Source organism: Asterias amurensis, chromosome 1 (genome assembly GCF_032118995.1).
Source record: "Asterias amurensis chromosome 1, ASM3211899v1".
NCBI classification, from domain to species: Eukaryota; Metazoa; Echinodermata; class Asteroidea; order Forcipulatida; family Asteriidae; genus Asterias; species Asterias amurensis.
This window is the reverse complement of record NC_092648.1, coordinates 18838737-18857804: the sequence shown is the minus strand read 5'-3', so window position 1 is coordinate 18857804 and position 19068 is coordinate 18838737. Positions and strand designations below refer to the sequence as shown.

General features: G+C 39.6%; 2 protein-coding genes across 2 annotated transcripts in view; one reads left to right on the top strand and one right to left on the bottom strand.

The window, feature by feature from the left end:
• LOC139942233 (constitutive coactivator of peroxisome proliferator-activated receptor gamma-like) overlaps positions 1 to 19068 on the top strand; it is a 73634-nt gene that overhangs the window by 15639 nt on the left and 38927 nt on the right. The window lies entirely within an intron of this gene.
• On the bottom strand, positions 1026 to 15088 carry LOC139933746 (uncharacterized). The gene is made up of 11 exons (XM_071931521.1): positions 14781 to 15088; positions 14180 to 14488; positions 13648 to 13708; positions 10716 to 10973; positions 8573 to 8627; positions 8313 to 8443; positions 8029 to 8186; positions 7586 to 7796; positions 6279 to 7368; positions 5336 to 5444; positions 1026 to 4671 (listed from the first exon to the last, which is right to left on the bottom strand). The coding sequence occupies exons 1-11, from the start codon at positions 14850 to 14852 to the stop codon at positions 4666 to 4668; spliced, it is 2460 nt and encodes an 819-aa protein (XP_071787622.1). The 5' UTR covers positions 14853 to 15088; the 3' UTR covers positions 1026 to 4665.

Below are 19068 nucleotides of genomic sequence, written 5' to 3'. Positions count from 1 at the left end.
AAAATGTTCACAGATTTTTTATTGTAAGCATGTGTTAGGATATACCAAGTGAGAATACTGGTATTCGACAATTACCAAAGGTGTCCAGGGTTGGCTATGGTTGTTTTGGCCTCTTGGTCCCGTGGGCTAATTATTTCCACCATTCAAATGCCCTCTCACACCTTGGCGAGCTTTTGAGTCTTGTGTGAAGGCGTAGTGATATTCTAAATGATCTATTAAGTACCGCTCTACTTTTCTTTGGGTCAAGGTTAATGATCCCTATGGGAACAATGAAGGCCTACCAATAGGCCCAGGAACATATTTTTGTCTGTACAAAAATTTCCACTCTCGTATATGTCTTGCACTTTTGAATGTGTTTTTTTCTCTCTTCTTAATCGATTAAAAAAAGGGAATCCTTGGACAATTTTAATTTGTCGATAAAAAATTGCATAGGCGGGAATGCAACTATGGTGTGGTTTTTGAAACATCACATGGCCTAAATGCTGTTATTTAAAAAGATACCTTGTGAAGTATCGGTGTACTTTATAGTCAGAGAATCGTCTGGTACTGTTGGATGAAGGGGTTGGACGCAAACGAGATGTGACTGGGTTGTGTTGCCCAGATAACCCGTTTCGACTTAATCAAGGGACCTATATTTTGTGATGTGATTCGTGGTTAGAAAATTCGTGGTTTCTTCCTGTTTATTAGGCCTATGGTAAAATAGTCTGACAAGTTTATTATATCCTTTACCAAATGTATGTACATTTGTACATGTAGATCAGCCCTTGTATTCAACAAGAAGTTTCCTTACTCATTTTCTTCCAAATGGCCCCAAAATAGAATGTGTACTTATGTCATAATGTTTTAATGTGTGACATGTGCAGCACCATCCTTCACTGAGGCCCCCCCCTTATCCAATCCATCAGTTTATTCCAAAACACCTAAATGACAAACCCTCCCAATATTGAAACAAACCCTAACACTCAAACAGTCAAATATTACAAAACAAAATAAATTCAGTCAGAATCTCTACATTTTTAGCATGTTTTATGACTTTATTTATATCTTTTATAGACTTTCACAGGCGTATAAATTATAAGCAATTCCACGCTCCGGTACGACGAGGGTTGGTAGCCTCCCATAGAACACCGACATTCAGCAATTTTTGCACTTGACTTTGCACTTTCATACGTAAAATATTTTGCACAATTCAAGATGTCTTTTCTGTAAAAACATAATATTGTCAGTAAAATTGACACATATGAACCAATTGACAGACTATTCAACTCCCATCAGTTTCGCTCCAAAATTGTTTTTTTTTTCTCTCATGTAACAAGCATGATTGTTATCATTATGAACATCTGACATGTTTTGTTCTTTTACAGAAAAGGCATTAGATTCAGACTTTTAAAAATATTAAAAAGGGGAACTTGAATAGTGAACAACAGACGTGGTGATGGAAAACTATAAAAACAGCGAAAACGGCCATTCATGTACAAAAAGTTTTTAAACATTCTTTAAAGATTTAAGTGAATACATTTTTTCAGGAGAGGCACGATAATGTGAATCCGAACAAAATGTGAGACTGTGAGAACGTCTTGACACTTTTTTAGTTACACACTTATAAATACATCCATTTTGGTCATCGTTATTGACAGATTTGTGCTGACCATTTTAAACTACGGCCACTCATGGTTGCTGTAAAGGATACGCAAAATCGTTTGTACAAGGCGGTTGATAAAGTAAGAGAATCTAACGCGGCCGAGTCAAAGACATTCTCACATTCTGACAAAATGTTTTTAAATATATCCTCAATACTATATTACTGGATACAAATTAGAAAGGCCTATTTCCTTACTTGGCAGTTGTTTCTTATTTAAAAGGCAATTGTACGGGTATAAGGGAAAGGGAAAACAATCGATAGAAATTAACAGATATTATTATAGTGAAAGTAAAGATGTTGTGTGAAGTATAGGGTATTCAATAGACTGTAAATGTACATAGTGTCGACAACAAATGATTGGTCCGAATAGTGTGGTGTATAAACCTGCTTTTTTTTAATCAGATATTTTCCATATGAAATGCATAATTATAAAAAAGGCCTCCAATAGTTTGGATTCATTCAATTGCAATTTTTTTTCTGATACAAACGGGGAAATATTATTCTTTATTTAGGATTCCATCCTAAAAGTGTGCATGTATTAATGCATACATTTTGAATTTCATAAATTGTATATTGAAAAATGGAAGACCTCGGCATGAAAAGGAGACAAATTCTCTATTGTAAATGTACAAACATTTAGTAAAAAAGGACTTAGATATTTTGTAGTTGGGATACTTCTTGTTTTCCCTTCTTGAAATTGACCTGTTCATGTTTAGCAGCTTTCGCCGTCTAGGTTTTTAAACAAGGGTGTGTGTTTTGGGTGTGAAAGGCATGTCTGGGTGTCCACCATGCTGGTTAGTATAGATCAAGGGCCAAAACAACCCAAAACCCTCAAGCCTATCCCACCGCCAACCGCCCCATGGAACTCCACACAATGGGCCTTTAGAGTCTTTACAAACACACAAAAAAAGCATCGTGGGCTTTCTTTTATTTAGTTGTTTCTAGGTTATGGAAATGGAGTCTTGCACCTGCTCTTGGTTTACAAAAACCCATTTAGGGGAGTTGAATGAAGCAGGATACAGGCGGTTGACTGAGGGTATCCATGTGGAACTAAGCTAGAATCCCGTGTATAGGGCGCGTTTCGTCTGGTTTGGGGCCGTGTACTTTGTGTAAAGTCTGCATGCATCATATTTTTTTCTCCGAAGGTTTATTAATATTAACGAGTAAACCAAGCCATTGGCCCCTGGGCATTTTTTTCAACTTTTAAAAAAAGAAAATACAATTTACCGAATTGTACCTATTTGTGTTCTTGAATTTGTATGGATGAAATAACAGCCCTCCCCCAAAATTGCTTTGTTTTCGCTTGTCATTGTACATGTATGTAGTCGTACTTCACGTCTTTATGAAGTTCTTGATGAAGTTGTTTTGAAATGTTTTCGAACTGTCTCGAGAAAAAAGAAAAGTTAATGAAGCGTCTGGAACAGCCACTGGGCTCAGTCTGCAAATCTCAGACACGACAATAAATGATCGAATTCTTTATGAATGTTATTCAAACAAATCATGATTGAGAACTATTATTTATGAATTCGAAATCGAAGATAAATGAGATTGCGAAATTCCCTCCTCCAGTTTTTCCAAAAGGTGGTTTTTGAAGCACCATGTACAGCATACATTTCCCCACAGAAGAACAAGTTTGGAAGTTCGGATATAGAATAGGATAATCTCTGTTCAGAATCCTTCTTATAAGATTAGAATGGCTAAAAAAGTTAACGGTCAACAGGCGAAAGTTTGAATAATGAAAATGCTAGTACAATTATGACTTGGGCGAGTTCTTGTAGATATACAGCGATGGTTGATGGTTTCTGACAAAAAGATGAACTTTCCGGGTTTTTTTTAAGTACACGCCGCTGATTTAACAAAATTTCGACCCCAAAATCTTCACTGGATACACATCCTCTGGTCAGAAATATCAAACCTTCATATTTTACGAATAAACCTCGAGCCGAGGAACTGACAAAAATGATCTTTTAGTAAGTTCTTGTTTCTTCTCTAAAATCAGTCTGTTTGGTTCGTTTATTTCGGATTGAAAAAAATCACAAAATACCAAGACTAATGCTCATATGTTATCAATACTTATCCACATTATGTATATACAAATGTGCATTTCCTTCCCTATAAAATATACACAGCATATACAAAATTGGACATCGCCAGCAAAAAAACACCTATATGTCGCAATGGTGTGTGTGAGAAACAACCAAGTTCGCACATTGTTATCTCTGGCACAATAAATACATTTTGGTCCACATGCATAGTAAATAAGTCTGGTAGCTAGACAATGGTCCTAAATGGTATGAAATATCTAGCTATCAATAAAGTCATTATAAGTCATTCTTATCATTGTTGCCTTTGTTAGTTTAATAATTAAATTATGGAAATCAAAAGGAAACTCTTAACTCACAAAAATATATAAAATATTTCAAGAAAATTTATATCTCAATAATTTAACAACACAATCAATCTTAAGTTCCTATTTTTTGATCTGTTTTCATTTGTAATAAATAGGAATAGAAACCTCATCCATAATAGAAAAAGAAAACTACTTCGGTAAAAAAAGGGGTCACGGTTTATCCTTGCCTTATCTTAACTAGATGCACCACGTGGTATCAATGCAAAGCATGGCCGTTAATATATATAATATAAGGCCCTTACAATGATAAACGAAAACAGCGCGCCAGAAAGCAGACACTTTTTTTTACTAAAACACAGTTTACCTTTTCTAACAATTTTTTTGTTTTGAAAACTTTTTTCTTCTCTCTTTTTTCAAGCTTTGGAATATTGCTGCGAATTAACTCTGATTTAATCGTCCAAGGCACAATGGTTCCATAGCAGCCGTACGTACGTACATAGGCGGCCACGGCCGTATACACAATAACGGATGCGACTGCATAGAAGAACAGATATAATAGGCGATATCAAATAACGACAGCAATACTGGCAGTGATGTATAGCAGGACATGAACAAAATGGCAGTGATGGCTAGAGACGACGACGACGACAATCACGACGACAATGCCGAAGGCTCATACCTATACAAACGAGAGAAGAAAAAGAAAAGACACCAATTAAGAAAATTGTCATTCATTGCATGTTTTGAATCTGAAGCACAGAAAATAAAATATCACTGACTTGAGTACTATTGTAGAATAAGTCGCCTGTCACAATCTGTGAGAATTTAGTCCAACATGAAATCAAAATTTATTGTTTAAAAAGCAGTCACTTCTTTTCCAGTGATGCATTTAAACAGTTGTTTGTCGGTTGTTTGTGGTGCTTTCTGCCAGGTTTACTGGTTCAAATAATGGTTCAAAAACCTTAACAGCCCATCCAATCATCTCTAAATATCAATGCTTCTGATGGACCCCCCCCCCCCCTCCCCTAAAAAGGTCAACACATAAAGCCAAACATATTGTGGTAAATTGTAACAGAGCCAGCATCAAGTGTAAATTCAAGACTGACAATTTTGCTGATCGTATTTCACAACACTGTTTGACATGTCTAGTAAGAGATCAAATTTTTGCTAGATCAATGGTGGGGACTGGACTACAAAAAACTTCAAAATGAAGCATCGTTTAAACTCAAGAAAATATGAAAAATAGTGTAAAAGATGACTTCTAAAGATGTGAACTCAGCGTTCCTCTGGGGGTTAGAATATAAGGACTCGAGAGACCACAAAGTATTTCATTAATAACTCACCTCCGTAGCCTGTAATCTGACAGGCGTCGACCTCTCTTCGTTGAGATGTACTGAATAACACTGTGAATTTCTATTTACACTTTTGGGGTTGCTATCTTCGATAACTGCTCTGTGGAAGATCAAAAATAAAGAAAATGTGCACACTTAGAACGATGTTTCGGATGAAGCAACTGATGAAGATGGCACTTTCTTACAGTGGAATCCATTCTTCCTTCCATTGGAAAATACACCAATACAATCTATTAATATTAGCATCTGCTTTTGTCATTCCTCCTTTTATCATTCCTCCTGTGCCCAATTTCATAAAGCTGTTTAGCAGAATGTACTGCTAAGTAAATTTCAATGCTTAGCATAAACTGAATTAGGCACCAGATTCAAAAATATTAACTTAATGAAATTGTGTCTGGTGGTAATCAGTTTCTGTTTAGAAAGATCTTTCTGTGCTTAGCAAATTGTTATGCTCACATGCTTTATGAAATTGGGCTTTGATCATTGGCAGGCAAGCTAACAACATAATTCTAGCAAGTCTTCATAATAAAATTTTAAAAACATTTTTGAATACTGTTAGTGTTCTTTGCATGGCATTCATTTTGTGCTCGACTCTGCCTGCTGAACGCTCCTAATTATGCGCTAGTTAACAGTAGCCTCGCTAACAAATTCCGAACTTAGCATACCGACAGTTCAACATTGACCTATACACCACTGTCACATCAATTTTATAAGGGCCCTCATTATTTGCTGATGCCACAGTGTATATAGCCACAGCACTGAGTGGTATGCATCGACTTGGCACTCGCATAGAATGGAAGTAGGGATTTTTGTACCAGTACTTTAATGTCCAGGGCAGCCACATTCGAGTTATTTATTAATTAAACGGTCATATGTCAGGGCAACATATTCAGCAATATTAAAATAATTTACACACACACAATGATGTACTTACGAAATTTGTACGATGGAACACTTAATATTGTGTCTCGGTGTACTTTCAGTTGACTGGCACGTCGTCGAGTGCAAAGATTCAGTTCTTTTCAGTTGAGATGCTTTCTCATCATAATAATAATAACTATCATCCGAGTCGCACAATCTCGGCAGTGAGTGTCTTGTCTGTGGCACATAACTCATACACTCCTGTGTACTAATTTTTTCCACGGGTAAGCTCTCGTGGTAAGTCTCCTTCATGGAGAAGTCTTTGCACTTTGATTTGCTAAAATTGTCACTTTCTGTATTGCAAACTTTGCTGCTGATGCTGAGCAGCGGGAGGACTTTCTCCTCCTGTGAAAAATTGTCTCTGTACATGTGTCTGTTATTAGGTGTTGAGTCTGGTTTCTCAAGGTCCCGTTCGGAACGGGCGTGGTGGTGGTGGTCCACATGTTGACGTCTGTATACTACAATAATGAGAATGATGATGAGGATTATGATAAATATGCCGAAGGACACGTAGATGGCGATTTGGGTCACGTCAGACAGGTCACGCGGGTTGTTGAGAAAGGGTGAGATAGTACCCCCACCGACTCCTCCTCCTCCTGGCGAGGGGCGAGCATCAGTAGCTACTTTGGTAGCTGGTGATGACATCTTCGTCGTCGTGGAAGGCTCAAGATCCGCAGATATTCCACACGTCTTGCCGGTCCACCCAGAAGTACAGCTACACACAAACTCCAGCGGATTAATAAGATCCGGGGAACAGGTACCGCCGTTCAGACACTCGTTTGAGAGGCAGGCCGAGGGGACGGTGCAATTCCTGCCGGTATATCCAACATGGCAGAGGCATTCATACCCATAGATCTCGTGGTCCACGCAGGTAGAACCGTGGGCACAGGGCGTGGTGAGCTGGCACTCTGTGAGCTCGATCTCACACTGGACACCGGTGTAACCCCTAGCGCAGAGACATCGCATATTATCGAAGTCAGCCACGCAGGTTCCACCGTTCTTGCACACATCAGCTGGGCACACGTTCATGCTGCAGGTGTTTCCAGTATATCCATCAGGACAGGAACACGAGAATCCAGTGAGGGTGTTGATACAAGTTCCACCTGAAATTAGAAGTTCAAAAAAAGTTGTTTAACCAAAATGTGAACATGTTCTTTAGAACAGCTTAGTACCAGGGCGAATGGCGGTCTATAATGAAGGCCACAGCAGCACTATTCAGTGCCAACTCGCCAGAAAGAGGAAGGCACTAGGAACGACCGCATTGCAGATATCAAACATCTGACATAAAGTTCTGACATAAAACTAAACACATGTACTCACCGTTGACACATGGATCAGTGCTGCAGTAGTCTGTTGTCTCGCAACGGTTACCAGTGAATCCCTCAGGGCACATGCACTGGTAGTGATACCCGTCCTGATTCATGATGCATGTACCTCCATTACTGCATGTACACAAAGGAATAAGGTGCTCGCAATGCCTACCAGTGAAGCCAGATGGACAGGCACACACGTAACCTTGCTCAGCAGTGCTCTGAAAATTCAACCACAGAATAAAAAAATATACATCAAAATACAAGCCCAGATCGATAAGTATGTCGTTGCTCTATAACAAAAACAAAAACAGTTTCACTCCATGGTTGTTGATGTGTATTAAAACGGCAGTACATTCGTCGAGTGTTCTTGTGAAGGGACTCCAACAAAACATTCATGCATGTATGTACAAAACAAAAACTCAAGCAGGGTTGAAGTTTAATGATTCTTACCTGGCAAGTACCTCCATTCTCACATGGGCAAACGACTGCCTCGCTACAGTCTGCCCCAGTAAACCCAGGCGCACAATAGCACGTGTAACCGTTAGGTCCACGGTTCTGGCACGTGGCTCCATTCTTGCAGGGCTCCCAGTTCGTGCAGTAGTAAATATCTGTGATGCAAAGGAAGGAAATAATAATATACACACGTTAAAATATGCACAGATTTTCGTTTACTGTGTTGTTTTGTACGGTTTCGCTGCTAACACCACAAGTAATTTGTAAGTTTTTGTATATACCTTGATCGCACAGTGAGTCGGCCCAGCCATGGCGGCATGTGCACTCCCCGGGCTGTTCGCAGAAACCGTGAACACATCCTTCGATGGGGATGCATTGATCACAGAGTTCCCCTTCCCAGCCATAAGAACATCTGTGGGACAAATGACAAATGCAAAAATACAATTATTAGAAGAACATATATATTTTGAGACTTGACTTTTATTTGAACAAAAATGACAGTATTTTTGTTGTTAGATTGTTATAATCATATTGAACTCACCTGCATGTTCCTGGGATGTCACAAGAGCCGTGGGCACACCCCTCAGCACAAACAGCTGGAAAGAAAAAAAATACATGTTTTTTGTTTACTATATTTGATAATTTATTAATAAAGAGATACTATTTATTAATTATAGATGGTCACATTATTTCAAGCTGGCATCGGCCACCGTGATGTCATCTATTATAGACGTCACGTGCTTGTTCATTATTTCAGACACCGAAACATAAACTATATGATTATTATGATCCCTCTGCATGGAGGACTGAGCGTTGCTAAGGCACGGTGTTTTCTGGCCTTGCTTTTTATACAAATCGTAAGTTCTTCTAATTTATGCAGGCAGCTGCCAAGCGGCAGGCACGACCCGTGTGTACACGCGACGTCCTCGATTTTTTGTTTAACAGTCCAGACAATAATCTATCGTGCTGGCCGCTATTAAACAACACAATCGACAGCAACAAAAGCGCCGGCTAAAAAATAAGTGCAAAAATGGTTGAAAATGTTATGGGCCATGCGGTATTTATGATTTCACTGAGCTCTGTTTGAAGTAAACAACAAAATCAACAGCACAGTTCGGATTATACTGTCACATTTGAATATGCCGCCACGTTTGAAACATAATGCTCGTTAAAGTGTAACTTATATGGATAATGATTTATGATGACATATTACTACCAAGGATTCATCAAACCCATCTTTTGAAATTTAAACAGCGCCAATAAGTTTTCTGCGTGTAATTTAATTTCACTTTTATCATGGCCTGGCTGGTTATATTACCGCAGCTGTCTCTCTAATTAGATGCCGAGATGATCCACGGTCATTAAACGTTATCAACGTTTTTTTTTTTTTTTGGGGGGGGGGGGGGGTAATGAAATAAAGGCGGGAATGTCGTGTGCCAGCCATCGCGGTCAAAACTACAGTCTAATCTTGGCAGTCCAAACCGCTGGGCCCAACCAACGAGCAAGCCGTGCTTGATGAGAAGAAGGATGATTATGTGATGGTTGAAAATGGACAGAGGTTATTTGCTTTGCAGAAGCCTTGTAGTGACCTGGCCTGCCTGTCAGCTTGGAGCAGTGCTAGCGGTTGTTGAAAATGTGCTCCTTGCATTCGCCAAATAGCTGCGGATGGCATAATTGGCCAACTGGCGTGGGAAAAAAGGAGACGGCCAGGTCTTTCTGCAATACACACAGCGCATGATAGAAAACCCCAATGACTTATATGGGGCCGACGGGGTCGTGTTTTTTTTTATTAGAGCAAAAAAAAATTCCATATGCGTCTATTTTTATATAAATAGCGGAATAAATGCATCATTTACAAATGAATAAATGATACTGTTTGACAGCAAATATTACACTACAGCATTTTTTTTAAAGAGATGCTGGTACATTATTACCCATTCCATTTGACCTGTAGTATTCTTACTTTGCAGAGAGGAAAAAAAATCATCTGGAATTTATTTCCACTCAATTTGTTGAGTCAATAACATAATGCTTGATGAATAGTATTGGTTGCTTAAGGCATTGCAGTATTTTCCATGATGTACCCCACCCTTGAATGTACCATCATAACCCTGTATAAATAACGAAGTGACCCACGGGAAAACGGTTGTTTTCTTAGCAACAATTTTTGAACGTGCCATCTCCCTGGTAATCCTCTTGTTAACTCACTTTCTCACCTCAAACTGTCCACTAATAATAACCCCAGGCGAGAGCGCACACATTACAAGATAAATTCTATGAAAACACACTCCCATTTTCTCCGTCCGTAAAGTATCCATAATTGTGAGTTTAGCAATTTGCATACACGATTCTCTGCTTTTCACACAGATAATATTTTTTTAAATCAACTTAATGTGGGTTTTTATGAGTTTTTGTTTGTTTGCAGTTCTAAGACGGTCCCTGCATATATTATGTCTTCTAAAGACTGCCCGTGCACCTGGCGCGTGCTCACACTTTCAGAAAAAAACCAACAGTAATTTTATGATAACGGATATATTTACTAATGCAGTCCAGAGTCCAAGTGTTATGGCCAGGCGGTTTTAACCGCCAGAGCTTCAAAGGGAATATTCCGCTTTCAAGTTTTGGATACAATTTTTTTCTCAAGTTTTTTTTTTGGGGGGGAATAGGTAATAAAAAGTGCTTACCCGTGAAGCAGAATTCTCCGACCCAGCCATCTAGACAAACTCTCTGGCCGTTGGCGTCGCAACTCCAGTGACCCAAGTGATCATCTTTGGGTCTGCAGTAAGCGGAACAGGACGGGCCATGGTAGTTGTCGTTACAGACGACGCGATATGAAAAGTCCAGTTCTTGGCTCTCCTCCGTGTGAGTTCTGTTCGTCCACCTCTCGCTGACGTTGAGGAACTGTTGGAAAGCCACCCTGGTTAGAAGCTGTCTTTCACTGCCTATAATTGGGAATCAATTAAAGAAAATATATGAATAAATAGTGTCTCTATCTGAATACATTCATAACCCATGGCGTCCATACTTATTATCTATAGGCTATGTTTTTGTTTTTGCCTATAAACATTTAATTGTGATATTTCAACTAGTGTGGGGAAGCTTCAGGCACATCCACTAAGCTCATGTGGGTATTTATTTATTGCAGGCGAACATATCCAAGGTCTTACTTAAATAAAAGAATGTTTTGTGGGGATAATAACTGTTGAAGCCCCTCGAGTCCCACTCAAGGCCAGCGGGGCCTGATGAGCATTGTGTGTATGCGGAATTCGCGTGCGTACGCGTGCCTTTCAGACCATCACCTGCCGCTAATGCCTTGCTCCACCATCTGACCCCGAGGTTCACCCCCCGAGAACAAATATTTATATATTGCGTATTGATTATAGTATTTGCTGGGCTTTCAAGTCGATAGAAATGCAACAAAACATTTTTTTTACACTGCATGTTATGGATGACAGTTTGAGTTTCAAAGTGTCCTGTTTTTGTATGTGTTGTTATTCCCCTAAAACCATAAACAATATAACGTGTACCAATACTTGTTTATTTCCAAAATAAAATACTTTGTAAAAAGAACCATTACTCGATGACGGCTGTTCGAAACAAATTAAGGGAAACTTTGAGTGTTCATGTATACAATGATATAACACTTTATAACAGATGTAGTTCGTCACACGGTCCGATCTTGATTACGACTAATATTTGCCTCATTATGCTGGGACTGATTTCGCGTCAACTATCAAGCTAAAACAACATTCTAAACCACCACATTGTTTCCCCTTACGAATACAATACTACTGCATATTATTTCGCGAGAATTGCACAGGAACCGTTCCTGTTCGGATTTTCTGACTGTCCGGTCGAACGCGTCGTTTAGGGTATCAAATACTGCCCGAAGTCTCAATGACACATCTTTTCAACACAAAAAAAACATAACATTTATAGATGGACCCACAATAAACTTTTATTTCAAGCTACGACATGAAAGTATATTGCCCAACTGGGCAGAAAGGAAGTCGCGACTGATTCCACTTTCTCACACTTTCTTATCTCAAACGATACCTTAGTGTAATCCGATCTTGGTTTTGTTTCGCCCAAGAGCACTCCCAAACAGGAGGTGGTTCTGTTGGAGGCTTGAGACATGCCTGAACAAGCCTGGTGGTAGACCCAACCAGTTGGTCATTGAATAACAATACTTAATGGCCATGTGCATAAGGACTTTATTGTCATCAGCAACGGCCCCCAAGGAAATTCAAAATGCGGGTATAGACTACTTTCACTACTGTGTTTTTTGTCTTCGCGATCACACCCGAATAATCAAAAATGTTTATAATTCGAAACAGGCACGAACTTGTCCGAAATGGTTGGCCAACGGTGCCACCCTCAAAACCGGAAGTGTTGGTGGTGTTTATCGTGAAAATTCTCGTTTTGAAACCAGGAAATGTCAAAAATAGAGGTGCCAGCCGTCATTTTGACTATAGAATAAGGAAAATACTTTGGGGAAACTAAAATAAGGTTCATTTACCATAGCGAAGTGAAGGTCGATTTGACTATAAGGTGTTGCGAAACTGATAAGCTGTTTGCCTTGTTCCCCCCATGACTTCTGCCCTCGAAGTTTCACTTATGCTCCCCCTGGGATGTGATACCATACTTCCGCATATAGCACAAATTTTGATGGCTTTCGGCTCGGGATTAAACACCCATAACAAAACAAAAAACAGAGCGAGTTTTGGTGGTATCTTAACATCGCTCATGCCATCCCTAACCGGCAGCCATGTTTGTTTTTTCACCGACGGCGGACAATGAATGGTATGATGGTGGTGGTACTGATTATAAAAGAGCACGAGCAGCTGTCTATGTTGGTTGTCGACCTGATGACGTACCGCACTGCTGTTGTTCCTGTCATAGTTCGATTTGGGGATACAATAAAAAATGCACAGAGACGTGAACCAGCCGATAATTCAAAGGAATCTAGCATATAAGCATAGCACGAGTACTGCGTCGTTATTGAACACCGGTTTCCATTAAGTGTTGTTGGCAGAGAAATATAGCTCCATGGATACAATCGCTGCTGCGTGCAGTAATTTGTTCTACTTGGCGGTGCAAATTTAAACAATTATTTCATTAAAAAAACCAAAAGCACTCCCAAAATCACACGAAAACAACACAGCAAACTGGCTGTGCAGAATAATTGGATGGCAATATCAAACAGTGTGTGAATTCCTCATTGCTATAAAATGTTACGTTAAGGCGCGCGGCGTACACTTTCCTCCTTTATCGATCCATTGCTTGAGGCTCATGCCATCATTAAATTACATCTTTCTGATAGAATGCATTGAGAAAAAAAAACACTGGAAAAAAAAGTGAAAAGGGGCGAATGAATACATTAAAAAAAACTATCTCAGTGAGAATGAAACTGCATCATTGAAAAGCAAATTTGGCTACAGGTACTGTATATATACACAAGATGAATTCAGTATCAACATTTGATCACGTGACAAAAACAGTTAGCATTCAAAGAGTACATTGCCCCCATAGAGGGGTGTGTCTTTGGATACAAAACACCCAAAAAAACTTGACAATGATTGTAGCAACAGTTGAAAACAAAATCGAAATGCTTACCTTCTTGCGGCCCAAGACTGGTAACGTCATGGAATGCTTGCACAATTAGCGTGAAAGTTCCCTATAAAAAAAGACACCAAAACGAGCAACATATTTTAGATGCCATTGTTACAAAGTGTACACCCCCAACAAAATCCCCAACAATGAAACTGAGATAGGGCCATGTCCCGCTCAAATAGCCCAACAGTGCCCTTCTTTGTAAGTTCACTGAAACGGCCACTTGGAGGGCTAAAAAGAGAGCGCCATGCAAAATCCACCGAAGCGTGACAACACAAAATGTGAATTAAGCCCCACGCTGGAGCTATTGGTGTGCACGTGTTCCTCATACTAGAAATCCAATTAAAAGTAATAATCAAAAGAGAAATTAAGTGTTAATTTTTAGCGACGACAAGAGCGGTTCGAACAAGGAAAACTGGTTCAGGATTAGCTGAACCATCGGCCAGAACAATCTACCGAACCAGATGAGCATTCCGTTTCAAATTTAAAATTTGGCAAACAAAACAAAACAACAAAAACTTGATGTGACACTTACCGGCCAGGCGAAATTCAATGGAACCTTCAGGGGGTTGACGAAATTATTTTCCTCGGCTAGTCCCTTGGGAATATTAAAACTGTTATCTCCAAGCACGGGTGTGATTTTTTCTCCAAAAGTGCAAGCCTGTGTATTTTCCACATCGGATGGTATATCCCGCATGTATTCAAGCAAACAAATTCTGAAAAAGGTTTCACATGTCGTACACTCTCCGTCGGATCCCGATCGACAACAATTTCCTTCCGTGTCCAAAGCAAGAGCGTTCGTAAACGACGATAATTCCAATTCGAATTTCTCTGTTCCTGTTACCTATACGGGTAGAGAAAACACAATAATTTTGTTAGTTCGTAATCTGTAAATAATCAAGCAGGTCTATTTTGCATGTACACACACGGTATGCATGCATATACGCACTCGCGCACCGCACACCACGGCATGACATCTCCCAACGTGCATCCACGAGGTGCTATGCTGCCTGCAATCATAACATTAATCTTGCTCAGGTTTTTATCCCGACTTTCCCGGCGAGCATCTCCACTGAAATTTCACCGATGAACACAAAATGGCAAAACGGAATCAGAAAAGTGAAAAATCTACGTACCTTGGTAAAAATGGTGATCAAGTAAACTGTTAAAACCGTGATATATCTCCAGGAGAGCCGTAACCGACCCATGATTATGTGTGGCTCTGCCGTACTCTGTGTTACGGCCAAGAGTATTATGGTTTCAGAGATGGACACACAGCTCCACCACTAGCAGGCTTTGTGAGTAGCCCCTCCTCCGCGTGTGTGATTGACAGCTTCTGTCGCTCACCGACCGAATGAGGGAGTGCTCCTACTTCATGGGCAGTGATGCTTAGCATAGGCCTATGTAAGACACTGCCAAACACGTGAAGCGTGCAGTCTCTCTAAAATAGAGAAAAAAAGGCACGAGTGGACTTATACTGACATCAACTGTATAGAAATTAATCACTAGAGTTTCAGACTTCAGATGAAATGAACACACGTGCAACTTTTAAGCCAACTGATTCCAGAATGTACAGTCGGTTTTTCTTCACTCCTTCTTCAACTAGCGACGTTGTCCGAACTGGAGATTCCTCGTAGTGCGTTGTAAACTCGAGCACGGCGTTTCTCGAACTGAGCAGTGACGGGTTTGCTGGTGTATGTGTTTTAAATATTTCACCCTCTGAAGTTTATTAGCATACGATTACCGAAGCTTACACCGGCACGCGAGTTAAATCCTGGGTTTCTCTACAGAACAAACAGCTTCGTTGTGATGGCTGTACCGATGCCGGTCGATTTACTGTGCGGATTAGAAGTTAATCAGTTCTATCGACTTGTGTTTTTTACACCTCTCCAATTTTACAAACAGGACCATCTGCTGGCGATTGTGCTTACAAATTGTGTTCGTATTACATTTATTGTACAAGCAGACTCCCTTTTTTAATTGCAATGCTTGGTAATTCATTCTTTTGCTGGTATTTTCGTCTTTTCCTATCAACGGTTTTTATAAAGGTACATCAATTATTTTGGTAAAATTCCTTTAGACTCGCTAGACAGTATACCCGCACGGAGATCGATAGGGTCTGAAAACTTGGCACGCGTCGGCCGGTCGTCATTCAGTCTCCATAGCCCATACACAAGTTTTACTACTTCTTTTGTTAGTTCCCTACTAGAAAACTTTGCTAACAATTCTCTTTGTTAGTGACGCGTGCGCCGAGTGTAGTGGCTTTATTCCTTGCTGCTTTTGGCATGGAGCCCAGTGCTGATCCAAAGCCCTGGCTTGCACCTGTCTGTATCTTTACTTCTATTGTCCAATCTTTTCCTTATCTTTGTATACACGATTAGCAGTACCCGTTTTTTCTGAATGACCTCCAGTCAACAACCGTTGCTGTCAACCAATGGGACGCCTCCATTAAGCGTGCCTGGTCCCGGAAGCGGTCACCCAGTGGCTCGTTTTTGCTTGTTATGCTAATCACCTACCTGAACGTTGGCATTAAGCGCACGCGTGCCCAACTGAATCGTCATCACTGGGTGGCCTTGTGCTTTTATTCCCTCTACCCTACATTATACAGAGCCCTTTTTAGGGGCAAGGTTTGGGTCAAAACACATGAAAAACTGTATTGAATTTTGATGACACGTACTAAAAAAATATTGAGTAAGTCAAAATTTTCAAATATGAATTGGGATATGCCCGTGTGACGTTGCTAAGATAACTTTTCAACTTTAAAAAAGATATAAGATAAAGCATGACGCTTGTTTAACTTGAATGTTTCTTTGTTACCGTACTTCATCAACTGTACACATCCAAGTATGAATCAGCATGAATCCATTCTCGCCATGTACATCTTTTATCTTAAAATCATATGGCCGATTAACGTACACAAATGGCTATTAATAATTGAGGGTGGTTAACCCAAACCTATTCCAGCTTTCACTGATACTAGATATGTCTTTTGTTATAACTTATCAGGAAAAATAAAGTGCGCAGAGGTGAGTTGTTTTTACTTTGCGTCAATGGCCCACATCCAATCCAATGTGTACTCGTTTTCACAAGGAGAACATCTAAGATGGCTGAATGTAATTTGTCAACTGATACCAAGCCCTTGATAAGTTTCTATAGAAGAATTAATTCATACATTTTAAGAGGACCCCTGCACCCATAATACCACATGTAATGGATATCTACTGCACTTAACGGACCTATATCCTTATCACAACACTGAGATATAGTGTAGCCCCGTTGACCCTGTCTGGTCTACGTCACACACTCACCAGGTATCAAGGCTAAAATACTACTGTTTGTTAAGGGTCGAGTTGACCTCTGGCAGCCGCATAAAATAATCAGACATTAACTTTCGTTGCGGGCAGCTTATTGGTTTCTAAAACAAGTTCGACCCCACGTAAATTTAACTTAAAAAGCACTGTAGTGTCTACACGACTTTTAACTATTTTCTGTCTCGTCTTGTTGTTGTTGTTGTTGTTGTTGTTATTTTGTTTTCCTGCTCTAATCAGCTTCTCCCCGCAACCTTGTTTAATAATCACCGAAAATATAGAGTCACCCACACCACGCCACGTGCACATAATTTGTCAATGGCAGTTTCAGCATCTAACAATGCCACGCGCCAACGCGTGACCCGTGTGCTCAGTAATGGGGTGTCTGTCTGTACATGTGTACCGTACAATTCGTTCTGACTTTTTGCGAGGTGAACCCAATTTTACCCTCCGCGAGCTCAGTGTAGTAGTAGTCGAAAAGTAGACAAAGTGCAAAGTTCAAAGGTGGATCGTTTAACCATATTTCACTCGGGACTTGTATAGTATATTGTATACATGTATCACATTTTTGTATTAGAGTAGGCCAATATGCGGTTATAGGCCTAAGGTGGTTTTCCAAATGGAGCGAAACTAGATGCAAGTTGTTCCTCAAATCCATGCTCAAACATAGACCTACAAACAAAACTGAACAAACTGAACATTTCTCCTTATTTATTCAGAGTATGGACTCGTCTTCTTTGCACGGAACTTGTCTTTTTCCATTTACTTATTTATATAGGCCCGCCGTGTAGCAAACCCAATCCAAGATATTCTCAACCAATGTCAAAGTTTATCTTGATGCCCATTTTAATCAGACACAGATGTACAACTTCCAATGCATTTTTTTTTAAATACAAACCCTACCCATATTTGTTCAATGATACGGTATGTTTAAATACGGCCCATTCCAGTTAATCAGTATACAGTCTTTGTGATAAGCTAAAACATTCCAGAGCCATTTCATTGTTTTATGGTTTGAGACACGTGCCACATGCTTAAGGCTCTCAAGGCTAGGTTCAAAACGGTATTGCCAAAAAAAAAAACAAGGCTCTCAAATACATTTATTAGTATATTACAAAGAGTTCGAAATTATCAAAGGTAATTAATCACCAATGTTTGCAAAGATCAAAACAATCCAAATACACCTGTTGAAAAGGTATACATTGAAGTAAATAACTGTATTTAAACAAAATATAAATAAACAATAAATAAACAGCAACATATACATGGAGAAGATAACCACGCCGACATTTCACAATTGTGTCAGACATAGAGTCTCTTGAAGCTGCAATAAATGTTTACTTTATTGTATCTTATCAATATGGGTGTGAGATTCGGATTGATGCTTGTGGATTATCAGTTGGTTAAAGTGTGCTGCTCGCGTGCCGAACCTGTGGCCATAGAGAACCATACGAGAACTTAATCAGAAGAGGGCCCCATGCCTGCACGCGCCTGCATTTGGCGCCACTGGTTTTTTAACTGAAGTTGTTTGTGCATTTTGGTAAAACATCGTACGTGGTTTTCATGGGACCCTAACATCTCATGGTCCGTTATTTTACAAAGGACAAAACGGGTTGATCAAATTTTAAATAGTGATTAATAGATTTGTTATGTTGCTTTTATTTTAATCTTTCTCACTCTTAACACCCCACCCTCTTTTCTAAAACCCGTATTTCGTGGGGAACATGTGGCTATAATGTTCAGCAGAGTTGTCCTTTACAAAACATTATTAATAATAACACTGCAGTGACAACCATTTTTACAATTTGGAAATTGCTTTTGTTTTCCATTTCTAATAACTAGTATGCGAAGGGTAAAAAACGAATGATCATTAAAACTTTTTTGGTGAGAAATACTACAGCTGTTGATAAGTAAAAACTATTTTAGGAAAGGATTCTTCAAAGTAAAATGGTTTTGGTCACTTTCCACCTTAGCATTATTTGAATTTAAGAAACACTCCAAGCACGAATCGTTTCTCTCATTTCTGAGAGTTGGTGTCCGTTTGTTAATGCTGCGGCAAAACAATCCAGTTTATACCCACTGTCACACCTCGTTTAATCATGGAGGAAGAAAATTT

Coding starts and splice junctions, on each gene's coding strand:
- LOC139933746 (XM_071931521.1), bottom strand. CDS start 14,852: ATGGGTCGGTTACGGCTCTCCTGGAGATATATCACGGTTTTAACAGTT. Junction 10,974..13,647: donor CAGTCTTGGGCCGCAAGAAG/GTAAGCATTTCG, acceptor TCCCAATTATAG/GCAGTGAAAGACAGCTTCTA. Junction 8,628..10,715: donor CGGAGAATTCTGCTTCACGG/GTAAGCACTTTT, acceptor TTTTCTTTCCAG/CTGTTTGTGCTGAGGGGTGT.